We start from the raw sequence: 23,728 nt of genomic DNA, 5'->3' as shown, positions 1-23,728 counted from the left end.
ACCACCGGCGCAAACTTATTCGGAAGCACAACGAGATGAATAAAATCGTGTTCAGAAGGATTGAAAGTTGCTGGAATAGAAGTAGTCGGGGAAGGGGTTCTTTATGAGGTTGTGACTGCCTTGGCATCAAACCAATTAAAGTTTTTATATCACGTGATCAGACAATCACGTCGCGTTGGGACGTATCCGCCCCCACATTTGCCTTTGAAACAGCAACAGCACAACCATGAACAACGCGACACAGAGAGAATCTGCGAGCAGAGATGTCAACAAGCAACGGCCGGCGTAGGCCACGATCATCTATAGAAAGTGACGACCACGGTGACAACCTCAGACACGAACAAAGTTCTACGCGCTCCGAATCCTCCAAACGCGCCCGTACCAACGGTTATCAGAGCGATCAAGCTTCTGTCTCACCCGAACTTGATTCTCCCCGCGCAAATGGCTACAGAAACGACGAAGACTCGGACGACGAGGATGAGGGTGGCGCTGCAGAGTTCAAGCCGGGAGCGATCATTCGTGTCAAGCTTAGAAACTTTGTGACCTACGAGAGTGCTGAGTTCTTCCCGGGTCCCAGCATGAACATGGTCATCGGTCCGAACGGCACCGGAAAGAGTTCGCTGGTTTGCGCAATCTGCATAGGACTGGGCTATTCGACTGCGCTCATGGGCCGTGCGAAGGACTTTGGAGAGTTCGTCAAGAAGGGTACGGAGGAAGGAACCATCGAGATCGAGCTGTGCAAACGTCCACAGGACTCTGAAAATCACATCATCCGCGTGCGAATCACCAAGTCTGGAAGCAATAGGGAATGGTGGTTGAATGGCAAGAAGACGTCACTGAAGGCCGTGCAAATGTTGGTCAGGGATCTCTGCATACAAATCGACAACCTCTGCCAGTTTCTACCTCAAGAGAAGGTTCACGAGTTCTCGGGCATGTCTCCTACTGCCTTGCTTGAAGAAACTCAGAGAGCTGCGGCCACTCCGGATATGCTGGAGATGCACGAGAAACTCAAAAATCTGCGGAAAGACCAAAAGAGTTTGGATATACAAGTGGCTGGCGATCGTGAGATCCTGCACAGTTCCGAAAAACGCCTGGAGAACCTCCAAGGCGAAGTACAGAAGCTGCAAGCAAGGCTCGACATACAAGACAGAATCAAGTATTTGGAAAGAACCATTCCGTTCGTGGAGTATAGGGCTGCGCGGGATGACTTCAAGGCCCACAGCCATATCAAGAAACAAGCCCAGCGGAGGCTGAGAAGTCTTGAAGCAGAAGTCGAGCCGACTATGCAACGCATCAATGCAAAAAATTACTACTTCGAGCAGATTTCCGAGGTTGTCAAGGAGCGCAAGAAAGCTGCTGATCGCGACGAGCGAGAAGCAGACAGCATGGTGACTTCTATCAAGTCAATCGACGATGAGATTAAGGAGAAAGATGCCCTGATGGGGGCACAGCGTGAGGCAAAACGCCAGAATAAGACTGAGGTTCAAAAACACCAAAAGGCTCTTACAGATTTGAAAGCCAAGCTGCATGAGGAAAAGATTGTGTTTGACGCTGGCGAGTGGAATGACCGCATTGTATGTGTAAGTGATCTTATCATTCCCTATCATTGCTGACTTGTATTCAGCGAGCGAAGGAACACGAAATACGGGATGTCCAGACGGAGATTGATGAATTGAAGGGTCGTGATCGAGAGCTACAGGAGCAGGGCCGAGTGAACCGCAACAAGGCCGAGGAGATGAAACGTACACTCGCTGCTTTTGACACCCAAGAGGGACAGCAGATGAGCAAGCTTGAGTCAAAGTCTCATGATGCCGCCAGGGCGTGGGCGTGGGTTCAAGCTAACCGCGACAAATTCAAGGATGAGGTCTATGGACCCCCCTTGGTCACCTGCTCACTCAAGGACAATCGATATGCAAATGCTGTCGAGGCACTGCTCAACAAGAGTGATTTCCTCGCATTCACAACCCAAAGCTTGGAAGATTACAAAAAGCTCAGTGAGGAGTTGAACGGAAAGTTAGGCCTCGCAGACATCACCATACGAAGCACCGATGGTCCAACGCCTCGTCGGTCTCCTCTCTCTCGTCAAGAAATGGAGCATTTCGGCCTAGATTCCTGGGCAATCGACCTGATCGACGGCCCTGAACCAGTGCTTAGTATGTTGTGTACCAGGGGGTTGGATACGAGTGCTGTGGCGCTTGGAGAAATGAGCCAGGAGCTCTACGATCAGATCAAAGACGAGGCGAAATTGAACCATTGGGCTACGAACAGTAACGTCTATACAATCAACAGAAGAAAAGAGTATGGACCAGGAGCAGTCTCCTCAACCAGCAAGCAGGTCAACCCAGCGCAGAACTGGACTGACCAACCAATCGATACGTCGGCAAAACAAGAAATCCAGAGGAAAATCGATGATGGAGACCGGGAACTCGAAGAGCTGAAGCAGAAGGTTGTGCCTATCCGAGCGAGCCACCAGAAGCTTGAAAAACAAAAAATTCCAACTCTGCGAAAAGATGTTGTAAGTCAAGAGAGACCTTTTTACCATGACTTTCGTCAGTCTAATCGAATATCTTACAGGCTGATTTGAGGAAAGAGAAAGGCGACTTGCAACGTGCTGATGGGGAGCAGAAGAGTCTCCCCGGTAAAATCGGTAAGTCATCCTTAGACTTTACACTGATATAATACTTACTCGTATTAGCTCGTAGCGAAGAGGAACTGGAAGCAAAAATCAAAAGATTCGAGGACATTGAGAAGGAAGTAACCAAGATCAACACTCAGCATGACCATGCTGTACTGCGGAAAGCCAAGCTTGCGATGGAATACAAAGATCTAGTCTCTAATATTCGGTCCTGTCATGAGGCTCTGCTGGAAGCAAAAGTCAGAGCTATCGAAGCAGAGTCTGATGTCAAGGGACTCGAGGAGCGCAGCATTGACATCGTCCGTCAATTGAACGATGAAAAACGCCTCATGAACGAAGCGCAAGAGCAGTTGACAAGATCTAAAGCCATAGCCCATCGAGCTATGGCACTCGTCACTGATTTACAAGCAGATCCCGAGAATGCCAACTATCTCGGAAATTGGCAAAATCTCTCACCGGACCTGACCGTGGAAAACCTGACAGACGACATAACTGCGGAAAAAACGAAGCTGCAATTCACTCACGCTAATAACCCCAACGCTATCAAAGAGTTTGAGAAACGACAGGAGGATATCGAGAAACTGAGGCAAAAGATCGACGACAATGTGGAGAAACTCGAGAGAGTCAGCCGCAAGATCACGAAAACTCGAGATATCTGGGAACCGCGACTCGACGCACTGATTTCCGAGATCAGCGATGCATTCTCGCACAACTTTGAGCAAATAGGTTGCGCAGGTGAAGTAGGAGTTCATAAGGACGAAGACTTTGGCTTGTGGGCAATCCAGATCAAGGTCAAATTCAGAGAAAACGAGGCTCTGCAAATCCTGGACGCACACCGACAATCAGGAGGTGAACGATCCGTCTCGACCATCTTCTACCTAATGTCCTTGCAAGCATTGGCTCAAGCACCTTTTCGTGTCGTCGATGAGATCAATCAAGGCATGGATCCTCGCAATGAGCGTATGGTCCACGAGCGCATGGTGGAAATCGCGTGCAAGGAACACACGAGCCAGTACTTCCTCATCACGCCGAAGTTGCTCACTGGACTTCGATATGATAGACGTATGAAGGTCTTATGCATTGCCAGTGGAGCCTGGATGCCTACAGACTATAGGAAGCTCGACGTGAACAAGATCATCAGCATAAAGAGGGGTCTCACGGCTACGGCTGCTGGTTAAGGGACCTGACGGACTGGGAGGAGGAAACTTTGATTTTACGGCGTCAGATTGGTTGGGCGGCCTTATTCCTATTTATTATTTTCCTCGCAGATCAAAAATTTAGGGCGGGCTCTCTAATGGCAGGGCTCTACGCCACCAGGGGAATTGTACAATAACACAGTAATGATGATGCGGCTTAGAGGCTGGGTGCCGGTTCTCGAAGACCATGGAGTTGGACGCACACGGGTGCCTACTTTTGGTACTGCGCGCAGCAATCAATCGACGAGTTAAAGACGATCTTTTACATCCATGGATCTTTGGCTGCTCTTCTATACCGTAAATATCTTTTTCTCTTTCTTTCTTGACAACGTCAACGTGTTTCTCTCTCTCTCTCTCTCTCTCTCTCTCTCAGTCTTGAAATTGGGTGAACGTGCGACCGGGGGTGGATGAGGTAGGGGCGGAGTGTATTGGATTCTCCCGAAGAGACAATTTGCCCAAGACTCAACGACAAAGTGCAGCCAGCCAGCCAGCAGCGGGGGTGACGTCTCCGGTAAGTACGGAAGTAGTGTCTCGGTTTCTCAAAGCCTTAAAACGCCTTGCGAGCAGCTGTCTCTCTCTCTCCCTCCGCTCTCATGTCGCCTGGTATCATGGAATCGTCGACTTGGTAGCTTACGTGACCTTACATTACCTAGCTGCTGATTAATTACATACTTGGTGCTATGAATTTTTTATTTTTTTTCCATCTTCCTCTTTTTTTTTTTTTTTTTTTTTTTTTTTTTTTTTTTTCTTTTTTTTTTTTTTTTTTTTTTTTTTTTTCTTTTTTTCCAGATCTGAAAATCCTTCGATGCTTAAGCGAATCCGTCCTTCCTTATCCTCCCTCCTCCCTCCCTCTGTCCCTCCTAAGAGCAGAAAGAAAAGAAGAAGAAAGCAGGAGAAAATTTTTTTTTTTAAAAAAAAAATTAGAAATTAAAAAGATGCCCTCGACACCATCCACCAGACAGACGACCCTTTCTTCGCGGCAGTCAGACGTACAAATAATCGTCGGCTCGCTTAGGTGGGCCTCCTTACATCCTTTCACTCTTAGTCGGCGTAAGCGATTGCGGATCGGAAGCGAATGCGGATTTTTCGAATATGGTATTAAAAATTCTTTTATATCATAGCAGTTATTATTACGATTAAGAAATATCTATATAAGCAATTAATTTTACGAGTATATTTTCTTTCGAAATATTTAAAATCGTATTATTTAATAGAACATTTAATTATGGATCATTATTTTTATTAAAATCTGATTCGTTTTTTACTTTACGCAACGAATCGTTTGAATTTCTATCACTAATCGTCGGTTACCTTGAATTTGTTTTGTAAAAAATCCCGACCTGGCGCAGCTAGCAAGGCGGGACAGTAACGGTATACCACTTATTAAAGAATAACTATTGATATAAAAAAGAAAAAAAAAACATCTTTATATGCTTAGAAAATTTTGCTTTACAAACGTGAATTAAAATTATAAAGATGCATTTATTTGTGGTAATCTAATACATTGAAATGTAGTGAAAAAATGGTCAAAAACTGTCCCAAATAATTCAAATTTACTTATTCATTACGAATATCTTAATAACCACAACCTTAATTAAAAAAAAAAACGTCACATAGATCGAAAATAAATGATTTAATATATTATATTACTAAAGGTATTAATTGTTAAATCAAAATTGATAGTAATGCACGTATTTTTTTTTTGATAGATTTGAATAAAAGTCCGATTTTCGTGTTCCTCGCTTATTCTAGTATATACGCGGCAATTCTGATATATACGCATTACTAAAATCGAAAAGTAAGCACCAAAAGTACTATTTTTATTACTTTAACTTAACACAATAAAGAAATAACAACTTGTAATTAAAATTCAATTAATTAATTAATATCAAACTTAATACGTTGCATCTTTTTATATAAAATTAATTATTATATAGTAGTTGGTTGATTTTCTATCTATTAAAGAAGAGCAAGTTTTACTGTCCCGCCTTGCTAGGTGTCCCGCCTTGGTAGTGCCAACTTGCTATAGCAAGTCGATCAATTCTTTCGAATTAAATTTAAGGAAACCGACGATTATTAGAATTGAAGGTTATCGCTATCGATATGAATATTTAAAAAAAAAAGGAAGAATATCTTGCTTACAAGAAAGGTCATTAATATTATCGATTGTAATTTATTAAATCATCGTTATCGAGAAAAGGTTCAAGTGAAGAGAGTTTTTACGAGGTCGCAGAATTTGACGCTTAAGAAATTGTTGCAACTCTCAAATCTTTTCCGAATCGAAAATTAAAATAATTATTGCATCGTCGTCTTGGATTAAGCTTGTAGCAGAGCGTTCTCGTACAATCTTTTCACGCTCGCGCTCAGCTTTGCGTAAATCGAGTTTTTCACGATACGTAGCATCTTCTAAAGATCTTTTCTTTACATCTTATCGACGATCCCTTATTGTTTTGCAGCAGATTCGAGATTTTTTTTTTTTTTTTAGCTTGCTGCTTCTAAGCAGCAAGCTTTTTACCGATTGATAATACGATCTTAAATGTTTCAGAAGAAGGTATACTCGTAGATTAACTATTCATTTAAATATTTCTTAATTGATAGTAATTGTAATTGCTATAATATAAAAGAATTTCTAATATACTCGAAAAATCCGCCTTCGCTTCCGACCCGCAATCGCTTACGCCGACTAAGACTGAAAGGATGTGAGGAGGCCCACCTAAGCGAGCCGACGATTACATCTTGGACGCCTGCTGGCTGCTGGCTGCTGCTGGCTGCTGCTGGCTGCGAAATCTCACGCGTGCCTTTCTCTGCTGGGGTAGCGCGGTCGGTTGGCGAGGGGGGTTGAAGAGGAGGGGGTTATTTTTAGCATCTGCGGAGTTTTTTTATGGTTTCTTGGTTTCACATGTCGATTTTCAAGGGTTTTTCCCCCTTTTTTTTATATTAAAAAAAAAAAAAAAAAAAAAAAAAAAAAAAAAAGGAGGGGATGGATTTTTCGTCCTGGTTTTCGAGCTCGATGCCATGGGCGATACGGAGAGAGGAAAAAAAAAAAAGATCTAGGAAGTAATGTCTTTGCATGTGCGATGCATGGATAGATGGGTGGGGGAGGTGCGGCGGTCAGTGGGCAGAGGGTTGGGGTGGTGAGGCTTCTCTGCATGGGAGGGATGTATATCCATCCCTATGCCTTGCTTGCATGGAAAGGACGAGGGGGGTTTTCTCTGTGGTGGAACAGAGATGAGAAATTTCCTGGAAAGCACCGGTTCCAGATAAGATAGTCAAGATGTTAGAAGGAGAAGGAGAAGGAGAAGAAGACTGAGTTGTGTCTCATCGTGATATGAAACGTGAGGTTCTTTCTGGGGGGGGGGGGGGGGGGGGGGAGACATATGAGGCGAGGAAGAGACATGTGAGGCGAGGCGAGAGATATCGAAGGGGTGATCGGCGTTGGTATGCATTCTATGAGAACAGAAACCTCGGCCAGATTGTAAAGAGCGTGACCGGGAATGCTCTGCAGTTCCCAGCATCATTGATTCACAATTCATTCATCTCATCATAATCTTATATTGACATGCTAGTGTTCCGCGGTGACATATCTCCCCAAAGCAAGACTGCCGAGGAAGGTCCCACCGAGAACCGAGAGGAAGTATCCCACATTCATAGTCATGATTGCCAGCATGCTATCGAAGCGTCAGTAAGGATTTCAGAGGCATGGGGATAGCGAGCAACGTACAGGAGGTAGCCAACTCCCGCGATGACGGTATCCATAAGCGCGCGCACCGGGTCAACGGTGATTCTCCAAGGGCGGACGCCCATGCCCCGCTTCTTCACCACCATCACATCCTCCTCGACCCCGTTCTCCGACAAAGTCATGCGCTTGCTATCCACATCCTGCGAGATACGTTCCGACTTGGGCAGCTTCCCGGCGACATTCACGTAGCGGCGGTTGAACTCGGCGTCCATCCAGGCCGTCTCCTTCCACTGCTTGACGGCCAGCAGGCAGCGGAAGACGAGACCGAGGATGATCAAGAAGATGCACGTTCCGGCATAAGCGCCCGGGGTGCTCGGCGTCCATGTGGTCGAGTAAAGAGATGTGGTGGTGCTGGTGAAGAAGGTCATGGACATCATGGACGCCGGCATTTTCGAATCCTCGGCGTGGCCGGCCATGTCCATGCCGCTCGTCGTTGACATGTCCATGTCCATATCCATAGCTGCGTCGGTGTTTTGATGTTTGGGTGTTTTGGTGTCGGGACGAAGTGCGAAGGGCGAAGGGCGAAGGGCGACAACGTGTTTTATTGACTCGGGGACTGGCCGCACAGAGTCGGATTAGAGTTAGGGCAGAGTTTGGGGACGAGCGGGCTTTGGTGGTGGTGGTGGTGGTGGTCGTCGTCGTTGTTGGGGCACAGGCGGAGAGTTAGAGAAGAAAGGAATTATTTAAATTAATAGTAGAAGGAAATTGATTAAAGGCATAGTGGATGGGCAGACGCATGATGGGTCAGAGCCTCAAGCCTATTTATTTAAGCACTCCATCGTGAATTCTCGCTTTTCCCAAGGTCCAGGCCGATGGGCATGCGAGCTACGACAACGTTTGTGCGTGCGAGAGTTTGAGGCAATTTGAGAGAGACTGCCCCATGCGGTCAAGCTCGTGACGAAGCTGTCACAAGTACGGTGCTCCGGTAGTTGTCTGGTCACGTGAGCGCATGCGAGAAATCTCTGCGTCGTACCGTAGAAACGGAGAAACTCGAAGTAAATGTTGTTGCGTTGTTGCGATGTTGCGATTTTGCGATGAGAGGAAATCTTTCGACCCGTGACCTCCAAGCTCCAAGCTCCAAGCTCCAACCTCCAACGTTCAACGTTCAACGTGCAACGTTCAACCTCCAAGCAAGCTCGACCTCCACCCTCCAAGCTCGTTCTCGACTCTCCATCTTTTCATCCGCGCAAGCATTCATGCATTTCACGTGATGGGATGATTGCCCTTGGCGATGCTGGACCAGACGGGGACGGGCCTTGGAGTGTGGAGTTGGACGCTCGGCTGGCCCTGGTGCTGGGTCAAGCATTTTCAAAACCCGCCATCTACTAGGTGCTACGCACTACGTACCGGTACTACGTAGGTAGTAGTACTACTACTAGTACGTACTACGTACTACGTACTACTGTACTACGTACCCACAGACTTGACCCACCGACCCGAACCTTACCAACCTTACCAACCTTACCAACCTTACCCCGTACATCAATCATCGAGGCGAGGGTAAACAACGAGTACCTAGGTATGCAACCAGTTTCTTCCTTACTCAAGTATCTCGCCACACTTCTCTCATTTGTCCGCGATTCATCATCACCATCAGGCTCGTCCATCAAAAACACTCATGATGCACCTGAGCAGATTGCTGCGATACATGCTCAATCGCATCTGCATGGGTTGGCTGGCTTGCTGGCCGTGATTCTGCGCCCGTTGACACTTCCTCTAACCTTCTAGCCTCCTCGTCTGGGGTTTCATCTTGTTGCGTCGGGAGTAAAAGCTTGATCGCCTAGGTCGATTGATCCTTTCCTCTCTTTCCTTTCTCCTTGCTCCTCCCTCCTCTGACCCAGATCTCTATACTCTGTCCGAGGTATTATCGGCCCTTCGCATCTTTCTTGCAAACCCTCTCGATTGTCGCCTCGGCTGGGCCATGCCAATTTTTCATCCCGAGTAACTCGTGTTTTCCAGGCCGCGCCTTTCTCTTCTCTTCTCTCCTCTTCTCTTCTCTTTTCTTTATTCGTTACCCCCGATACATTTACCATGCCATTCCTAGTTGCGAGACAACAGAGCCCCGACGACTCGATGGGGGAGATGTCGATGGGAGGTATGACCACGACCGCTGGCGTGCCTGGTCCCCTCTTCATGCAGGGTGTTTTCTGGGCCTTCGTTGGAGCTGGTATTGGGCTGGCCGTCCTTTCAAATATTCTCAATAAGATCTTATGCTATCAGCGGATCTCTGCGTCGTGGGACAATCCCACTGCTGCTCAACCGAAATCAATCTTTTTCAAGGCTCATGCCATAATATCTGCACTCGTGCGCGATTTTGGTTATTATTCGATACCACTTTCCATCAGAAATACCAAGATCTACGTTGCACCTCTGGGACCGGCAACGATACTGGCTGGCTACCTCGTACTACTCATAGTCTGCTCACTGTACGGATTCGACACCAGAGACGTCTCGCAGTGGGAGGACGTGGGACACAGAGCAGGGCACATCGCCATCTGTCAAATACCACTGATTGTCCTTCTCGCCGCGAAGCGGAACATCATTGGACAACTCACCGGCCTGGGATACGAACGTTTGGCATGGCTTCATCGATGGGTAGCTCGATCTATGCTTCTCGCGGTCCTGATCCACGCTGGATTCTTCCTCCGCAAATGGGGCGGAGAGGGCAATATTCTGAGCAATATCAAGGCGCATGCTACCACTCCGAGTGGGATTGCGGCCTTTGCGGTATTGCTCTGGATGATCATTACATCCTGCGCGCCAATAAGGAGGCTGTCCTACGAGGTTTTCGTTGTTCAGCATATTCTCTCCTGGCTCGGATTCCTCGCAGCGGTCTACCTTCACGTTCCAGCGGAGAACCAGAAATGGACCTGGATCTCCCTCGCCTTTTGGGGGTTTGACAGAATCGTACGAGCCGCCTCTCTCGCTTACATCAATCTGGGGCTTTTCCACCAGAATAGCTCCGGATTCCTGTCTTGCAAAGCAACTTTTGAGCCGCTTGACGAGAGCCACACCCGGGTCACCATCATGAATCCGCCTGTCACCTGGGAAGCAGGCCAGCATCTCTTCTTGGCGTGCCACGTTGTTGCACCTCTCGCATCCCATCCATTCACGATATCCAGCCTACCCTCCGATGGCAAAATTGAGTTTGTCATACGCGCAAAAGGAGGGGCAACCAAAAGATTCTTCAAGTACGCGGAGAAATCATTCCCTACCCGCCACCGCAGCACTACGAGGGAGTCCGCACGGTCCGTTCTAATCGACGGCCCATATTCGCGCATCCGCCCTCTCAGACAATTCGACAGCGTGATCTTACTCGCCGGCTCCACGGGCGCCACGTTCACAATTCCTCTTATGCGCGACCTGATGGAAAGCTGGAAAGGGCAAGGGCATTCTCGGAAATTGCACCTAGATCCCCCACCCGGAATCGTTACCCGCTACGTGCGCTTCATCTGGGTAGTTAAGAAGAGCTCCTCGGTCACCTGGTTCGGAACGGAGCTCGACCGCGTGATCCGCGACATGGATAACTTGCAGACTGACGGCCACCACATCAATATCGACATCAGCATCTACGTCACGTCCAAAGACGATTTCGCCGCTAGTCAGTCGGTGAGCAGCGTAGTGAGCACGGCGTCGACGATATGTGTTTCGGACGAGAACCTTCCTATGTCTTCGTCGAAGTCCGCTGAGTATGTTCCCCCGATGGATTGCGAGATGTGCCGCAAGATTCGCGATGACGAGAATGCGATTATGCCTGTTTGCGACTGTGCTACTAGGCAATCCAGGCCCCAGGTTAGCCGTGCTTCGTCGGCGATGACTCTGACGGAGGATACGCCTGTGCGCCGGGCTAGCAGTATTGTTGATAAGCGGATCAACATATTCAGTGGGAGACCGCATGTTAGTAGCATCATTCAACAGGTATCTGAGGTCGCGCTGGGTGAGATGGCAGTGGTTGTCTGTGGACCGCAAGGGCTCGTGCAGACGACGAGGAACGCAGCGGCAAAGTGTAGTATTGACAGAGGTGTACACAAGGGGACCGGAGCTCAGGGGATTTACGTTCATGCGGAGACTTTTGGGTACGCCTGATATGATATTTATTCACTGGGCTAGATCGGAGTTCTGCTGGCTTTTAAAAAAGGGGGGTATCATGGGATGGGAGCGTCGGTGTATCTGGAGCAATCATGTACATCTTTTTTGACGCAGCTAGACCTTTTGTAATTCATGACTTTTTTTTTCGTTCCCTACCTTGCTTCGCTTCGCTTCGCCCACGTCGTAGCCACGCATGTTCCTTTTTTTTTTTTCTCTCTTTTTTTCTTCTGGGGGTGTTACGGTAGCAAGAGATCAGCTGATCCGATCCGATGTGAGCGAGGACTACGGACGGCTTCCTGGGTATACCTACGTACATACGGCTATTCGGATACGAATGTTACAACCCCTCTCCCCTCACCATTCCATTTTCAAAACATCCCTCGGGACATGGTTGAGAGTACGGGACGGATACCGGTGTGGTTTCATCCGATCTGGCTTGTCTATTTCATACAGTACAGTAGAGAGTTGAGAGAGAGAGAGTGACGGGGGGGGGAAGGGGACGGGGAGAGAGGTATTGAGGGATTTGAAATTCGGGGGATTCGGAGTTTTGGAGTTTGGAATTTTCGGGATTTGGGATTCTGCAATTCGGAGTTTTGGAATTGTGTTTGGTTGCGATGTTGCGATGCGAGGGAGATAGGTACGTAATGTTGCGAAGACGATGATGTGCTGGACAGGTGGTGGGTGGGTGGGTGTGCTTTTTCGTTGCGGTCCTGGCAGCTCTTGGCATGGTTCTAGGGATCGGTTGGTTTTGGTTAGGTGGTTGGGGGGTTGGGGGGTTGGTCGGCTGAGGCTACTGTAGTAGCGGCCGGCACACGCGTATAAGACGTCGGCCCTTCCTGTGTTGTAGGTCTTTCCTTCCTCGTCTTTCTTTCTGAATACCAAGCGTACGATTAGATGGTACTACAATACTATTCTATTCTAGCCGTAAGATTTTTATGGCGGTGGTATATTTTATTGCATTGTATTGTATTGTATATATGTTTGTGTATATATAAGTTATTTGATGTCTCTACGGAGATACAGCGCTCATATATACCTATTCCCCCTTGTTTTAACCCACGAAGCAGACAAGCTTCATCGAGCAGTACCTCTACGAGGTCCATCGCTTTGTATCTTCAAGCGCTTATTGAGAGAAGGTATGCCGGAGCGTTGTCGAGCTGTAATCTCATCGAAGCTGATGGGAAATTTTTACAGAATATTAACTAGTAAAATAATAGTTCTTAGAGTGTATATATTATTACATTATTGCGTTCGGCGACACGAATGAAGCGAGGGACTGCAAAGGTATTGCTCGATTAAGCTGGTTTCCGTAGTGGGTAAAGACAAAGGGGGATACCTGCATGACCGCTGTACCTCCGTAGGTACCTACGTAGTTATTGATATGGTATGCAGCTGCAAGATGCGGATCGAATTTCCGAGAGTGCGGATAGGTATGGGTATGGGACGGAGATGAGTATATATTTGGGCTTGCTACTCGTGCTCCTTCTGCTGCTCCATCCATTTATTTATTTACCGTAGAAAGTATCCGTTTGATCTTTCTCTTATTTCAGAAGATGGTGTTACAAGGGATCTGGAGACCTGTACGTGTCATTGCTTTGAGAGCAAAATAGTCCGTGCGGCAGCGATGGAAGAAGGAAAGAAAGAAAGAAGGAAAGATGATCTGTTCGCTTAATTTTATTTATTTGTTTATCTACGGAGCGTAAGACCCGCTTCGGAATGCAGGGAGATCGTTAGCGCTTGACGATCGGGAGCGGCGCTCAACCCTTACTTACTGTTTAACGCGCCAATATTCCTGATTGCAAAGAAACAAGGCAAATGTTGGTGTTGACGGAGTACAGCGAGGAGGAGTCACTGCAGTACTAGCGTCTTGGCGCTAACAAAGGCGCTAAAAGGTCCTTATAAGGCATCTTCCTTCCCCCATCCAGAATTCCTCAGTTCCTATCGACCTTATAATCTCTATAATCTCGCAATCAGTCAGGTCTCAAAACCTCGCCTTTTTATGTCGATCTCACTACACCTCGTCTCTACCTTTCTATCATTATTGCGACGTTCTTTAAAAGCTGAGTGCTCCTACCTATTCTTCCTTGGTTTGCCGCAGCCCCTTGGTCTTCAGTTTACAACAGCCTCTACATCGTACACTTAATACTCTAGTTAAGGCCCGGCGCTCGATTTAAGTCTAGTGACTCATACTCTACACTCCATCCAGAACCTTAAACAGACCTCAGTCTTCTCAACAATTTACAGACCTCAGTCGTCTCAACAACTTACAGACCTCAGTCGTCTCAAAAACTTACAGACCTCAGTCGTCTCAACAACTTCAATCCCTACACTTCATGACCGGCTTGTCAGCCTTACCACTCTATGAGCCTCAAGCCTGCTCTCGCATACATACACAGCCACAAGTCGCTCTAAAGGAGCAGGAGGTTCTCTGAGCAAGGTTTCCTACCTCAATGGTCAAAAAGGAGGTTTCCCTTGTTCGTAACGCAAATGCGAAAGAGATCGGAGTTGCTGGAATACTTTGACGTGGCACAAACGGCCTTTGGAAAGCCTCAACACGTGGCACAAACGGCTTTTGCCAAGCCTCAACTTCCTCTTTCAGCATTCCACCCTCTCGGGTTACGCATACGTCTCAACACTTTTTTATTTGAGCCTAATCCAGCTCTCACTTCATTTCACTTCACTTCACTTCACTTCACTTCACTTCACTTCACTTCACTTCACTTCACTTCACTTCACTTCACTTCACTTCACTTCACTCGGCTTGCAATTGGCCTCAGACAAGGTCTTCATCCAACTCTAGCTTCATAAGCTAGCTGTTTGAGAGCCTCGCTTGGAGCTGGAATTGCTAACCACATAAGTCTATCTTTCTCTCTTCATATAGTGCACGACGAGCGAGCAATGAATTGATGGTGTTTATAGCGAGGAGGAATCACTGCAGTACTAGCGTCTTGGTGCTAACAAAGGCCTCTTCTCTTCTTCAGAAGTCCTCAGCTTCTATCGACCTTACAATATCGCAATCAGGTCTCAAAACCTCGTCTTTTTACCCACCCGCCTACTTATAGTATTCTACATGGCAAACAATAGAATGGCCCCTTTAATAGGCGCGTTGGCTTCTGGCAAGGTCCTTATTCAACTATAGCTTCATAAGCTAGCTGTTTGAGAGCCTTGCTTCGGGGTCCCCATTCAGCTCTAGCTTCGTAAGCTAGCTGTTTGAGAGCCTTACTTCGAGCTGGAATTGCCAAACACAGAAGCCTCTCTTTCTCTCTTCCTACAGTGCACGACGAGCGAGCAATTAATGGACCAATTCCAGCAGGGGTACTTCGTACAGTCGATCTTCAGCCGTAAAGTTTTACGATGTTCGATCTACTGTAGCAGAGCCCAATGTGCCCAATGTGAGGGTTACTAGATGCTATCCCTTGCGCGCATCAAAACGCCTCCCGGGAACTGATCAACATTCTCTCACTTAGACTAGCGATCCATTAATTTTCCAGCTCTCCTTTCCAGTTTGACACTGATTGCACATTTACCTCGTTCATTTTCATCAGCAAAGTCCGTCTTTTTCGTGTCAGGTATGAGGCGAGATGGATTCTGTCTTCCGAACAGTGTCCGAAGCATGGCGAGACCGTCATCTCTTCTTCGCTGAAAACCACCAGGCGACGTACCAACCCCTCGCTAGACCCGAGGAACTCGAGCTTCCCTCGGGCTCGAACTCAGAATACGACGCCGAAACGGCTACACTCGAAACCTCGACCGCCCTGAAAGAAGGATATGCCAGTCCGCGAAGCAGCCCCGCGTGGCTCTCGGAGCTGCTGCCGCGCTCAGAACGGCTGTCGAAGCTCCTCTGCGCGATACTGGTCATCCTGACACCGAGCTGGCTCACCCGAAGTGATGGAAAAGTCAAAAAGTTACACCCCACGGCATGGCTAGACGGACTTCGAGGCGTCGCTTCTCTCCTGGTAGTCTTTCATCACTCTTCAGCCCTCTGGTACATGCCTCTCAACCGCGGCTGGCACAGTTCTCCCGAAGACGTGTATTTCGTGCAACTCCCCATCATCCGACTATTCTACTCCGGTCCAGCGATGGTCGCCATCTTTTTCGTCGTCTCCGGCTTCTCGCTCTCCTACAAACCACTTTCTTTGATTCGCAAAGGGCGATATGAAGAAGTGCTGGATTCGCTGTCTTCGTCTGTGCTGAGGCGAGGATTGAGGTTGGTGATCCCGCCGGCCTTCGTTACGTTCTTCAGCATGCTGTTCGCCTACTTGCATTTCTACGGTTCCGGTCGTGACAGTCGAGAACCGCCTCAGTCTCCTTTCTTCTGGGAGCATCTGAAATCGTGGTACTTTAGCGTCATTGGGCTATCTGACCCTTTTCGCCCGAACAACTTTCCCGGAGGATATCAACCAGTCTACGATCCAAATCTGTGGACGATCCCCGTGGAACTCCACGGCTCGATGGTGATCTTCACCACTTTGCTCGGTCTCTCGCGAGTCCGAGGGCCATGGCGTGTGGGCTTGCTCTGCGGCATCGTATTCTACACAAGCTACTACGCCCACTCACACCTCTTCCTCTTCCTCTCTGGCGTCCTTCTCGCCGAGCTCCACCACGCGCGCGAAGCCCGCTCCCAGGCCCCCAAATCCCCAACCGTCGAAGACCCAGCCAGCTGCAGCACTCTCGCGCCACCGGCCCCCCCGCCGGCGAGCCCGCGCTGGACCGGCACGCACGTCTTCTGGCTCCTGAACCTCGTCCCCGCGCTCTGGGTCCTGAGCATGCCGCCCATCGACTTCGGCGGGGCCCAGTCCCCGGGCTACATGACCCTGTCCGCGTACCTGCCCTCGCACTACGCGGACATCCCGATGGTGAAGGACACGTTCTGGGTCTTCGTCGCCGCCTTCTACCTCGTCTTCATCCTCGACGCCGCGCCCTTCCTGCAGTCCGTCTTCACGACGCGCTTCGCGCAGTACCTGGGCAGGATCAGCTTCGCGCTGTACATCTGCCACGGCACCTTCCTGTACACGCTCGGCTGGAACCTGAGCGAGCGGACCCTCAGCTGGACGGGCAAGGACGGCGAGTGGGAAAAGGCCGTGGGCATCGCGTTGGCCGGGTGCGTCATGTACCCGCTGCTGTTTTGGACGGCGGACGTGGTGGCGAGGGAGGTGGACGCGAGGAGTGTGCGGTGGGCGAGGTGGCTGCAGGATAGGATATCGGTGGGCTGGTAAAGTAAGCCTGTTTTGCAATTTCCCCGGACGGCTTTGGTTTGCCGGGGACAGATTGGTTTAATATGAACCGGGCGTCCTGGATGGAGGGTTGGGATAGAGGACCTTGAATTCGCCAATGCGTAATGTGACGCAAATGTTGGATCGTTCGAATCTGATCAATCACCCCATTCCTTCCTCGCAGACACTTCGTTGACTTCTTGCGCGATGAGGCACATGAAGGTTCCCGAATCTGAATACTGGATCTTTTGGAGCTCTTATAGAGAAGATGTACAGTAAGGCACATGTATCATACCACACCTTCTTGACGGCGAAATTGGCAGCAAGATGTGTATGCTTAGTTTCCATCATTATTAAATGCCTATCCGATAGAGGCCCCAAAGTCTATTTATTCCATACGGTCCATTCGCGCCAATCTTTATTCCGGAGACCAGTCATCAAGGGGTATGAGGTGGTCTTCGGCGCCTATAAACCTCGTCGGTTGACTGTGGGCAGGAGGGAGAGTAGGACGAGAAGAAGTTTATTATGGAAGATTAGACAAGAGAGCGCGATTGGAAGCCCCGGTAATGTCCTTCTTTACGGAAAGTGTTTAATAGGAATCAGATTATGAGGAGGAAACAGAGGGTAGGGTATGCCCACTTTCCTCGTCTGGGGAGAGCGGGGGTAGAGGAGGAAATATGAGGGCCATGTTGCTCTGTTGCTGCTCTGAGCTTAGGAGAAGGTGTTTATTGTCGAAACACATTGAATGGGTAAGGGTTAATTGAAGCCAGAACAAGAGCACAAGATGGAAATGAGACGGAGATCGTAACGAGTGAGCCCACCCCAAAATACAGAACCGAAAAGGGTTTCTATGGGTAATCCACCCGCTCTCGAGTCCCAATGCGGATATGGGAGTGCTGCAGCCCCATTTCCATCCGGCCTCAGCTGAGCGAACGCAGTGCATCGTGAGCTGCAGGGATTGGGACAGCACAGCTAGCTAGCCAGGTGACACTGGTCTCCGAGCGGATCCAATCCATGATAATTCAGGTCCCGAATCAGAAGCAGAATTTCGAGCTTCATTTTCGCCACCGACGATCGAGGTCACACACTTGTGCACTCGAGATGTTCAAGTACTGGACACGTGACACGTTGGGATGTTGACAGTGAGTCGATCGCCTCTCGCCTATCAATACCCCTATTTTTGGTCGGCCCCGCTAGCCGAGCCGCCGAAACCACCACGGCTTCGAATGCCCCACTGAAACTCTAGCTTTGGATTTCCATCCGAGCTCTGCTTTCTCGGGAGGATCTCCCGTACGAAAATCCCCGAAATCTAATTTACATCTTCTTCGATGGAAGAAACGATTCGAGTTCCTTCTACATTGTTGCCGCGTAGCTGATGGAGCTCCCATGGTGAATTAGGAGGAGAGGAGGAGAGAATGGTGGTTGTGAAAATAAGCGACAAAGGCCCTGTATGTATGTGGGAAGGGAAGTTCTGGACCAGAACGTCGAATAGGCTCCAGTGTTGATGGATCTTCAGTTCTCGAAAAGAACCTGTTCTGCTAGAGCGTTGAATCGGGCGTCAGGTAGAGCAAATTCGTGTCATAGTCATCGTCCCGATTCCGCCGAAGATAAAATGCATCTGACACCGCACTTCTGGTCAAGCCTTGTGAGAGACATTCCATTGATCTTCATCTACTCTGTGTTACTTTCCCGTCATGATTCGTATGATTCCGTTTCGATCAGAAATGCATGTTCAATATATCTAGGGCAGTCCAGAGTAAAGTGGTTTGGAACGGTCCAGATCTGACTTTGATCGGGGTAGCAGTGGGTATCTGGAAGTATCCGTCTGATTCAAGCGACTGTGTTTGAATTTCTCTGCGACAGGTAAGCCTTGGACGATTATCTCGGGAGCATACTGACCATGTTCTCAAGTGAGCCTCGTTGACGTGCTCCAATCTGAGGGTTGTTGCTTGCAGAAATGGTGCAGTTCTGGGCTCTTCTTCCAAGAGGTCTCGAGTTGATGACAATGGGGCCCAAAACAGACCTGATGTTGGAGATATATTTTCTGGGACTACTTTTGCCGAAACGCAGCCCTCATCTTTCAGATTCCACCACTTCTCTCCCACGCATATAAGTAAAATAGATTGGTCCGAGTCGAAACAGGAATGCAATCCTCCAGTCGGTGGCTCCCAAGACCTCCTACTTCCTCCCAGGCGAAGTAGTAACCATGCCCAAGTAAGGCAGGCTAGCTGTCGGTTGCTCTCGGTCGCAGGGACAGCTAGCCTTACTAATGCACGGTTATATGCGTAGTATAAAACCTTGAGAGTTGAAAACAGAGGTTTCACCAGGTAGGTAAGGGTTTCCTAGCTGGTGGAATTCCATCTGATCATGGACACTTTAAAATACATTGCGGTATACAACAAAACTTGAAATCCAAAAGCGCTTTTTATAGAAATCTACAAACCCTCAGAAGAGGTAGGTGATTATCAGGAGTGGAAGGAAATACAAGAACCAGTCGCGAGGATGGGTATGTGGCCCCTAATGGTTCAATCAAAAAACGAATTAGATTCTTGTGGTTGCCGACTTTAGTTTGATGCCCTTACAAAAGTCCCTAGCCTGGCGGTTCTATCCTTCTTTTCAAGTCGCTCAGGACTGGCTGGCTGAGGAAAGGACTCAGGACTCACGGCAAATTTACAATTAGCGAGCATGGCGCCCCCCAAAAATAGTTGTATGCTGATCATTGACAGCGGGTCCTCGCGTCTATCACCAGTCTTCGAGCAAGCTTATCAGCCGAAAGAAATTCTTATTATTCTACAAGGATTCTACTGGTGCAGCTTGAGCTTGTAACCTTGATGGCTGGCTTTAATGCAGCAACAATCAAGGTTACGGAAGGGCCGTCAGCTTGTTCTTGTATCCCAGCAGCGCGGCAGAACTAAGCAATTAAGCGTAAGAATCCTGCTGATATGCTTCTTTAGACGAATTTCTACCTCGAATAGAGATGAGGAAGATGGAGGGTACAACCTCGTGCAAAATATGCCTTCTTCAGCTCCCGAAGCCAAATCTGTCACACTATCGTATCGACGGACGACAAGGATAGTGGTATCTTTGTCAGTGACGCTAGTTCTTTTCGTCGAAATTTGGGATATATATCTCCAATCGCATTGCTGGGCGGCCTCAAGTTCGTGATCTCCAACATCGGCGCCGGCGTGGAAGTTTGGTGTTTTTCTAGCGTTCCTACTACCCCTCAAGGTGTCTTGGCTCCCAGCAAACTACCTTCCTGACTTCCAATATACCCTCCTGATTGAGAAAAGGAATCAAAACCTGGCCTGGAAATTCGGGGAGATTCGCATATAAACCGTTGCTGATCGTCCGGCAACATCTCTCCAAGCAGTAAAGCAACACAACACCACACCACCCAACCTTCACTTCTTCACTTCACCCAATCCGGGTAGATCGAGACCCTAAAGGCAAGATGTCGGCAGCTTTCGATCCTACGATGGTTAACCTCGACGAGGCTAATCTGAAAGACATAATCTGTTACTTGAACAAGGGGGAGATTGAATACGATGGTCGGATGGGAGCTCGCATCTCGGCTCTGTTTGTTATCCTTGTGATTTCGTCTTCAGCAACTTTCTTCCCGGTCATTGCTGCCAGAGTTCGATGGGTCCGAATCAACATCTTTGTTTACCTGTTCGCCCGATATTTCGGTGCAGGAGTCATCGTTGCGACAGCTTTCATCCAGTAAGTTGTCTTGTGCCCCTCGGCTAACTTCAGCTCCCTTTCAATCATCAACAACAACAATACACTTCACGTGAAGCTAATATTCTTTTAGCCTTCTCGATCCAGCATATTCAGCGATTGGCCCCGACACATGTGTAGGCATGACAGGCAATTGGGCTGAGTACTCCTGGTGTCCAGCCATCGTCCTGACGTCCATCACCGTCATATTTCTCATGGATTTTGGCGCAGAGCAATATGTCGAGCGCAAATACGGGTTCGCTCATGGCCCCGCCATCGAGCAGATCATTACCGAGCAGCCCAATTCAGATGCAGAAGGAGCACATACTCACGCCGCCCTATCTGGATCTATTACCCACAACCAACTGCATTCTGGCGACCAAGATCAGGCTTTCCACAACCGGATGTCAAAGGCTGAGAACATGGAAGACCGTCTCAAGACAGACCGTTCCAAGACGGAATCCAGTGATTCGGAGATGGCCCTCTCTACACTATCCCCCGCTGAAATCGAGGAGCGCTCTTTCCGTCAGCAGATCGCTGCCTTCCTCATCCTCGAATTTGGAGTCATCTTCCACTCCGTGATCATCGGTCTGAACCTCGGTACCGCAGGCGAGGAGTTCACCACTCTCTACCCTGTCCTCGTCTTCCACCAGTCCTTCGAAGGTCTCGGAATAGGTGCCCGAATGTCAGCTATCCCGTTCCCTAAGCGGTTGTCCTGGCTTCCTTGGTTTCTGTGCTCATGCTACGGTCTCACCACACCGATTGCTATCGCAATCGGTCTGGGACTGCGCAACACGTATGTCTCCGGCAGCTTCACAGCGAGCGTGATCAGTGGTGTGCTGGATGCCGTCTCAGCTGGTATTCTGATATACACTGGTACGGTGGAGCTGCTTGCTCGCGACTTCCTGTTCAACCCTGACTTGACGAAGAGCCCGAGAAGGTTGACGTTTATGATGGGCAGCGTACTATTGGGTATGCTTATGATGTCTCTTCTCGGTAAGTGGGCTTAGGTTAATTGCTTGCTGGACTCGAGTTGGAGAGAAATAAATGACAAAATACCGTTATATGGGAGAATTTGTTTGTGATTTTATATGATATATCCATTTGTTTTTCGTTTTGTTTTACTTCTCACTTGTGCTTCGAGCACCCCCTTTATTTTCTCGCTAAGCATCATGGAGGAATGAGGGATATGCCAGAGAAATCCGCTAGTAGAGTAACAAGCGCTCGGCCCACGATGGGTCCAAAAGAAAAATTAAAAAGGAAGGTTAAAAAACATATAACAGCAGGTATTCGCTGGTGGTCACCCACCCAACTACTAATCTGCCGATCTGAGGCTTGTGTGTGGCAGAGCGAACGGGATGCCCAATTCTCCTCAGTCTATGGTCGTATGTATCGGCTGTACTTTTGTATAATTATATATATCTATCAAAAAATTTCCCTCCTTCCAGCCAGCACTGTTCCCGAAGGGAAGGAGCGAGACTGTTGGATTGATACCGACCACACTATTTAGTCATTTGAAGTTATTGGTCGAATATCTAGTGAGAGAGTCAGACTCTAGTTTCGAAGCCATGCGGCCTATATTGCAGAGAATGACCATCTTGGATGGTCGAACGTCCCCCTTTCCTTCAAAATGTTCAGGGTTCTCGGAATTTCCTTAAGAACATGCAAGAGGATTGCAGCTGCCATGTACGGCGGGCTGATATTCGGAGTTCGAGTCTCATGAGATGGTTTTGTGCTTCGTTTGATTCAGGGTCCTAATCGAATGGAGTTCGAACTTTCTGACTTGTCACTTGACGAATGCTCGAGACCCACACTCTCTGGAGGACGTATGGTCTGACAGCTTCGCTTGCTTCATTTGAACGAAGATTAAGACGGTGATTCTATCAAGAGAGCTGGCAGCTGGCGTTTGCTACATCTTGAAGGGATGGGGTGATGGGACACCGATATGAGGGTGAGCATCTTAGTAGGAAAGTGCTCTATTTTTCAAGTCAATAATGGCGCTGAGGCGCTTCCTAATTCATAAGAGGGAGCACCCAAAAGACTGTCTATTAGTCATTGCGGATTTTCGTCTCTGAAAAGATACCACTGGAGACTCTGCAAATTTTTCGATCTCGTGCTTATCTCTGGATGGTCGCCTGGTATAATCCAGTAGGCTGAGGTCAGCATACCAGCCGTCCACCTTGGAGTCGCTCTTGCTCATCCGTCAGCTTCAGAACAAATTAAAGCCCCGATGCAGCTTTCACTGCCCGGGCCAACCTTTCATCCTGGCTGAAACCAGGGAATTCTGAAGTAATGCCTCAACAAGATCCGGCTTGAGCATCCTGGTCACTTGCACATAGCTGGACTAAATTCCACGGAGTGAGCTCGCCGTGCTTTTGAATTGATACCAGAGGACCATATTGTCTCTTCCCTGTTCTGGTTGTCTGTTGATGTAAATCAAAGCATCCTCGTCGAGAGAACTTGGAAAGGGGGACTCGATGATTTTATGCGTAGTTTGCCTTTGAAACCCTTCATTGGCTAGCCAGTCCCTCCCCTTTCAATCGCTTTCGCTCACACTAAGGCACCAATTCAATGCGCTGCTAGTACCTAATAGAGAAGAGGCAGTACGGGAACACACTCCTCAGCTTAATTCGGTTAGTTTTACTCCTCGAGTGTTCTCGGCGCAAACGGGGGCGGGACTAGGCAGGTGGAACAAAGTGTATGTAAGCGGGATCTCTACACTGTGATTCATCCATATCTCTCTTTTCTCTTCATATGTTGCTGTTGGATTTTGTGGACGAAGTCCACTGTCCTCTCCATGCTGTATACCTAGTGATCACTAAGTCTACCATAGGGGCAAGCTAGGAGCATGCAGGGGAATCGTAGACAAACACGGAGTGGAGGGGGAAATCAGTTAATGGCCGAAGAATATAAAAATATGTAGGCGATTGTATTTCTCGTGGAATAGAATTTCGACTTTTGGGCCCTGATTCATGTCATCTATCCAGTTCAATACTCAAGCTCAGCATCTTTGGTGTCGATGTGCCATGTGGTGTTTGGTAGGCTGTATACTGTTAAAGAAAGACAGACATCTGTACTTAATGAATTGCGCGATTGAGGAAGACGACGACTAGATGGCTGAGGTAAGTATGGTGGAGGA

General features: G+C 48.4%; 5 protein-coding genes across 5 annotated transcripts; 4 read left to right on the top strand and 1 right to left on the bottom strand.

The window, feature by feature from the left end:
• Positions 1-226: 226 nt before the first annotated feature.
• On the top strand, positions 227-3,813 carry L3040_000128 (uncharacterized protein; the record flags this gene model as incomplete). The annotated part of the gene is made up of 5 exons (XM_066155029.1): positions 227-285; positions 335-1,574; positions 1,625-2,515; positions 2,575-2,647; positions 2,696-3,813. 5 exons carry the CDS (start codon positions 227-229, stop codon positions 3,811-3,813), a joined length of 3,381 nt encoding a protein of 1,126 aa, XP_066013092.1.
• Positions 3,814-7,393: 3,580 nt separating this feature from the next.
• On the bottom strand, positions 7,394-8,028 carry L3040_000127 (uncharacterized protein; the record flags this gene model as incomplete). The annotated part of the gene is made up of 2 exons (XM_007295151.1): positions 7,394-7,499; positions 7,553-8,028. The coding sequence occupies 2 exons, from the start codon at positions 8,026-8,028 to the stop codon at positions 7,394-7,396; spliced, it is 582 nt and encodes a 193-aa protein (XP_007295213.1).
• Positions 8,029-9,601: 1,573 nt separating this feature from the next.
• On the top strand, positions 9,602-11,656 carry L3040_000126 (uncharacterized protein; the record flags this gene model as incomplete). Its single annotated transcript, XM_007295150.1, has 1 exon — positions 9,602-11,656. One exon carries the CDS (start codon positions 9,602-9,604, stop codon positions 11,654-11,656), a length of 2,055 nt encoding a protein of 684 aa, XP_007295212.1.
• A 3,584-nt stretch (positions 11,657-15,240) lies between these two features.
• On the top strand, positions 15,241-16,875 carry L3040_000125 (uncharacterized protein; the record flags this gene model as incomplete). The annotated part of the gene is made up of 1 exon (XM_007295149.1): positions 15,241-16,875. One exon carries the CDS (start codon positions 15,241-15,243, stop codon positions 16,873-16,875), a length of 1,635 nt encoding a protein of 544 aa, XP_007295211.1.
• A 3,448-nt stretch (positions 16,876-20,323) lies between these two features.
• On the top strand, positions 20,324-21,599 carry L3040_000124 (uncharacterized protein; the record flags this gene model as incomplete). Its single annotated transcript, XM_007295148.1, has 2 exons — positions 20,324-20,592; positions 20,684-21,599. 2 exons carry the CDS (start codon positions 20,324-20,326, stop codon positions 21,597-21,599), a joined length of 1,185 nt encoding a protein of 394 aa, XP_007295210.1.
• Between the last annotated feature and the right edge of the window lie 2,129 nt (positions 21,600-23,728).

The sequence above is a fragment of the Drepanopeziza brunnea genome (assembly GCF_022702325.1).
Source record: "Drepanopeziza brunnea f. sp. 'multigermtubi' strain 214-2 chromosome Unknown ctg1, whole genome shotgun sequence".
NCBI lineage: Eukaryota > Fungi > Ascomycota > Leotiomycetes > Helotiales > Drepanopezizaceae > Drepanopeziza > Drepanopeziza brunnea.
The sequence above is the reverse complement of the archived record's forward strand: the minus strand, read 5'-3'. Positions and strand labels throughout refer to the sequence as shown.